At 41.2% G+C, this 5,106-nt stretch overlaps 1 protein-coding gene across 1 annotated transcript in view; it reads right to left on the reverse strand.

The window, feature by feature from the left end:
* ADAM12 (ADAM metallopeptidase domain 12) overlaps positions 1–5,106 on the reverse strand; it is a 332,164-nt gene that overhangs the window by 32,292 nt on the left and 294,766 nt on the right. Inside the window, exons 16-17 of the mRNA XM_021712307.1 lie at positions 1,102–1,210; positions 794–992 (exon numbers count right to left, since the gene is read on the reverse strand). Coding sequence (XP_021567982.1) covers positions 794–992; positions 1,102–1,210 — 308 coding nt within the window. The remainder of the gene's footprint in view (positions 1–793; positions 993–1,101; positions 1,211–5,106) is intronic.

A 5,106-nucleotide genomic window follows, 5' to 3' on the forward strand; every position in this document is an offset into this window, starting at 1 on the left:
GCTGCCCAGGCAGGTCTCGAACCCGCGGGCTCAGGCAATCCACTCACCTCAGCCTCCCAAAGGCGCGGGATTACAGGCTGAGCCACTGAGCCCAGCCATGTTAGTAATTTTAAGATCACATTGAAAATAGAGTCCTAAAAAAAGCATTTGGGAGTTGATTTAATCTTTTTAAAAAAAATATTTTATTAACTTGCTATCATTTAGTCTGATAAGAAAGCTTGGTGAAAAAAAACCAGTGTGGCAGAACATGAAATTCTCAAATGATTTATTTTAAGAAAATTTTGGCTTTATTTCTAAACCTCACAATTTATCCATCTACCTTTTCCTCTGTTCTCCTTGAGCTTATCCCACTTCTTTCTTCTCCTATTTTTCTATACAGTCTCTGAAATTACATCTGACTCTCCATTCTGTCCAGGTGAGACCAAGCCCCCAAGAACTCTGTGCCAAAAACGAAGCCGCACATCCAAAAACAATATAATATGCTATTGCATTTCTTTCCAAAGTAATTTCCTGGCTGCAAACCCCCATGGTACCCGGAGTGCAGAAATTACTTATTAACATAAAGGACCAAGAAGATAAGTTTGATTTTCTCTAATCTACATTTCAATGATCAGACCAGGATCTAGGTTTTATAGGCTTTTCCTTCTAGGTGTAAAGAACTGAGACAGTGTCTGAGAAGAAGTGGATTTAGGAAAACAAACCAACCTTGCAACCCAGTTCCTGAACGGGACGTTTTTCAATGGGCCCCGCTCCAGACTTACGTTTATGATGCAAGGGAATATTTGGGTCTTACTTTTCCATCCGCACACTTTGTGCCTGCAAGCACAAGCCCTGGGTCTGGCATGTCATCGCCCAAGTACACATGGGTCCCTCGGCACAGAATCCGGCCTCCTTCCTGCAGTGGGATATTTGTTTCTATGGAAACGGCATTGGTACCGATGACCGGCCGGCTGGCACCTCCTTGACACTGGATTTTTCCACATTTGGCATCTCTGGAAGGGTAAGAACAAAGTTTCCAAAGAGAAGCAGTTTGGAATCAACCTGAAAGTGATGTGGGGGAGGTCAAAGCCATGAGTCGGCCGGGATGTCCAGACTCCATACCTCAGTTCGCACTTGGCAAAGGAACTCTTGGAGTCTTTGCCACAGTTGCCATAAGGATCGCCTGCTGAGTTGACTCTCTCAAAGCAGATCCCAGGGGCAGGTTTAGCACCTGAAACAGAAGCAGAATAACACTTTCAGCTCCTGCAGGTGTTGCATCTGTTTTTCTTTGAACGACATTAGGTTTTTAGGTTTATCGGAGATGTATTCTGTGTTCAGAGAAATCACACCCAGTGCGCCTCGGCTGACTCATGTTGGGAGCTGGACAGTGGATGTCCAGGGTGTCAACGACCTGCATCCTCTCTGGGCTCAGCTCATGGCAAAAACACACATTTCATTCTTCTTTAGGTCTGCTCTCTGGGCTCATGGCATGTGTTGTGTCTCAGGAGATGAGGCCTGGCTGTGGAACCAGGGCCGATCCAGGGCTGGCTGGCCTCACAGAAGAGGAAGCTTGCTCTCTTTAACAATATCCCACACAGTTCCGGTGAGAAAATGCAAGCTAGGGCAGGCTCCAAAGAATAATGATGACTAATGATGTGAGGAAGCAATGGGAGAGAGAAATGAGCAAGGCAGAGATCTTACACAACACTTTCAGTCCCATACAGCTCCCTATAAGAGCAAGCGCTGGCTTCAATTAATGCCTGTTTCTGCAAGGCTGGGATTGCTCTCAGAGGCCATGGAGTCATAAACCCTGATAGCCATTGTGCACAGAATGACAGTTCCCAGCAGAGAGGGTCATGGCAACTGAGAACTTGGGAAACGGTCACTTTTAGTACATTCTCCAGCCATGGAAAGACAGAGCATATCATCAGGGTTTACGGTGCCAAGCTTTGAAGGTCTCTTGTATCCTGTGCATAGTGATAAGCATCGAAGACTATGAGTAAGTCAGGAAAATGTGCCACAGATTTTCAGAACAAACTATGCCCTGTGGTGTCAGCCTTCTTCTCTCCTACATTGGTGTCCTATTTGGGCATATCCTTTCATAGCACTTTCAGCTCCCAGGATGCCAACTTTCCAGAACCCAGCTCTGCCCTCTGCCCTTCTCAGCTCCCAACTCCAGGGAGATTTCATTTGCCTTCCAAAATGACAACAGACTTATTTAAGATGCCTATCAACACAGAAAGCTATAAAATTATAATCAGAGAATTCAATACCCCATTAACAGTCTTAAACAGATAAGCGAGCAAAAAACTAACAAGGACATCTGGAACCTTAACTGGACACTTGACCATTGGACTTAATAGACATCTGTAGAACAATTCACCCAACAACCACAGAATATATATTATTCTCATCAGCACATTGGACATATTCCAAAATTGACTGCACACTCAGGCATAAATCAAGGGTGAACAAATTTCAAAAGGTCAAAATCATATCACGCATCTTCTCAGGCCACAGTGGAATAAAAATAAATATCATTGCCAACAGGAATCCCCTAAAACACACAAATACATAGAAATTAAACAATCTACTTCTGAATGACTTTCAGATTAACACAGAGCTCAAGGCAGAAATAAAAAGATTGCTAGAAGAAGCAAAGACAGCACACCAAAACATCTAGGATACCATGAAAACAGTGCTGAAAGAGATGTTCATAACATTGTACACACATATCAAGAAAATGGAGGACCCTCAAGTAAATAGTCTAATATCACATTTAAGGAAGCTGGAATGTTAAGAGCAATCCAATCTCAGAATCTGTAGAAAAATGGAAATCATTAAAATAAAGTCACAGTTGAATGACATGGAGACCACAAAAACCAAAACAAAACATAACAAAAAACATACAAAGGATCAATGAGGTGAAAAGCTGATTCTTTTGGTTCTTTGAAAGGATAAATAAGATCGACAGATTCCTGGCCAGATTAACAAAAAATAGAAAGAAAATTCAAATAAACACATTAGAAACAAAAAAGGCCACGATACAATGAACTCTGAAGAAATATAAAAGACTATCAGAGATTACTACAAACATCTATATGGAAAGAGCTAGAAAATCTAGAGAAAATGAAGCAATTCCTGGCATCACATAACCTCCCAAGATTGAAACAGGAAGAAACTGAAATCATAACAGACGAATAACAATCCAAGAGATCAACTCAGTAATAAGAAACCTCCCTACCAAAAAAAGCCCTCTGCCAGACAGTTTCTCAGCTGAATTCTATGAGACACACAAGGAAGAGCTGATACCAATCCTACTGAAAGTATGCCAAGCAATCAAGAAGGAAGAAATTCTCTCTAACTCATTCTGTGAAGCTAGTATCATCCTGATACCCCCAAATAGCAAAGACCCAACAAGGAAAGAAAACTACAGACCAATTTGCCTGCTAAACATAGATGGAAAAACTCTCAACAAGATTCTAGCAAACTGCATCCAACAGCACATTTCAAAGATCATCCACCATGACCAGGTGGACTTAATTTTTGAGATACAAGGTTGGTTCAACATACACAAATCAATAAATGTAGTCCATCACATAAATAGGTATAAAACCAAGAACCACATGATTATTTCATTAGATGCAGGAAACACATTCAATAAAATCCAGAATCCTTTCTTGATAAAAACTCTTGAACAACCTCAAAGCATCAAAGGAATATTCCTCAAAACAATAAGAACCATCTATGACAAACCTGTAGCCAATATCAAGCTTAATGGGCAGAAGCTGGAAGCACTTTCCCTAAGAACTGGAGCAAGGCAAGGGTGACAACTTTCACCCTTTCTATTTAGCATAGTACTGGAAGTCCTAGCCAGAGCAATCAGGCAGCAGAAAGAAATTAGGGGTATCCAAGTAGGAAAAGAGGAAGTTAAATTATTCCTCTTTGTAGATGATGTTCTATACCTAGGATACCCTAGAGAGTCTGTCAAAAACCTCCTCACACTGATAAATTACTTCAGTAAAAGCTTGGGACGCAAAATCAATGTACAAAAAACAGTTGCATTTCTATACACCAACAAACAAACAGGCTGAGAACCGGATAAAAAACACAATTCTCTTCACAACAGCCACACACAAAAAATACCTTGGCATCCATCTAACCAAAGAGTTGAAAGACCTTTACCCTGAGAACTAGAACATTGCTCAGATAAATAAAGAACAAAACAACCAAATGGAGGAACATTCCATGCTCATGGGTTGGAAGAATCAGTATCATCAAGATGTCCACTCTACCCAAGGCAGTCTACAGAGTCAATGCAATCCCTATCAAATTACCAGCATCATCTTTCACAGACCTAGAAAAGACAATATAGAAATTCATAAGGAAGCAAAAAGAGCCTGAATAACTAAAGCAAGACTCAGCAAAAAGTACAAGCCTGGAAACATCACACTTCCAGACCTCAAACTTTTTGCTACAAGATTGCAGTAACCAAGACAGCATGGCACTGATACAAAAACAGACACATTAACCAAAGGAGCAGCATAGAGAATCTGGGAATAAATCCACAGACTTTCAACCAACTCATAGACAAGTGGGACCTAATTAAACTGGCAAGCTTCTGCAAAGCCAAAGAAACCATCAAGAGAGCAGGGAGACAGCTTAAAGGCTGGGAAAAAGTATTTGGCAACACCAGGTCTGACAAAGGCTTAACATCTTGGATCTACAAGGAACTCAAACATGCTGAAAAGAAAAAAACAAATAATTCCGTTATAAAACGGGCAAAAGATATGAACAGACACTTCACAAAGGAAGACACCCGAGCAGCCAACAGACACATGAAGAAATGTTCAACCTCACTAATCATCAGGGAGATGCAAATCAAAACCACACGGAGATACCACCTAACTCCAGTCAGAATGGCCATTATCAACAACTCAAAAAATAACAGCTGCTGGAGAGGGTGTGGCGAAAAGGCAACACTTCTACACTGTTGGTGGGAGTGCAAACTAGTGCAACCTCTGTGGAAAGCAGTGTGGCGATTCCTAAAATCTCTAAATATCAACCTCCCATATGATCCCACAATCCCCCTACTGGGAATATACCCTGAAGAACTCAAATCACTCT

Source organism: Carlito syrichta, unplaced genomic scaffold, assembly GCF_000164805.1.
Source record: "Carlito syrichta isolate Samal-C Ts95f unplaced genomic scaffold, Tarsius_syrichta-2.0.1 Scaffold303179, whole genome shotgun sequence".
Lineage (NCBI taxonomy): Eukaryota > Metazoa > Chordata > Mammalia > Primates > Tarsiidae > Carlito > Carlito syrichta.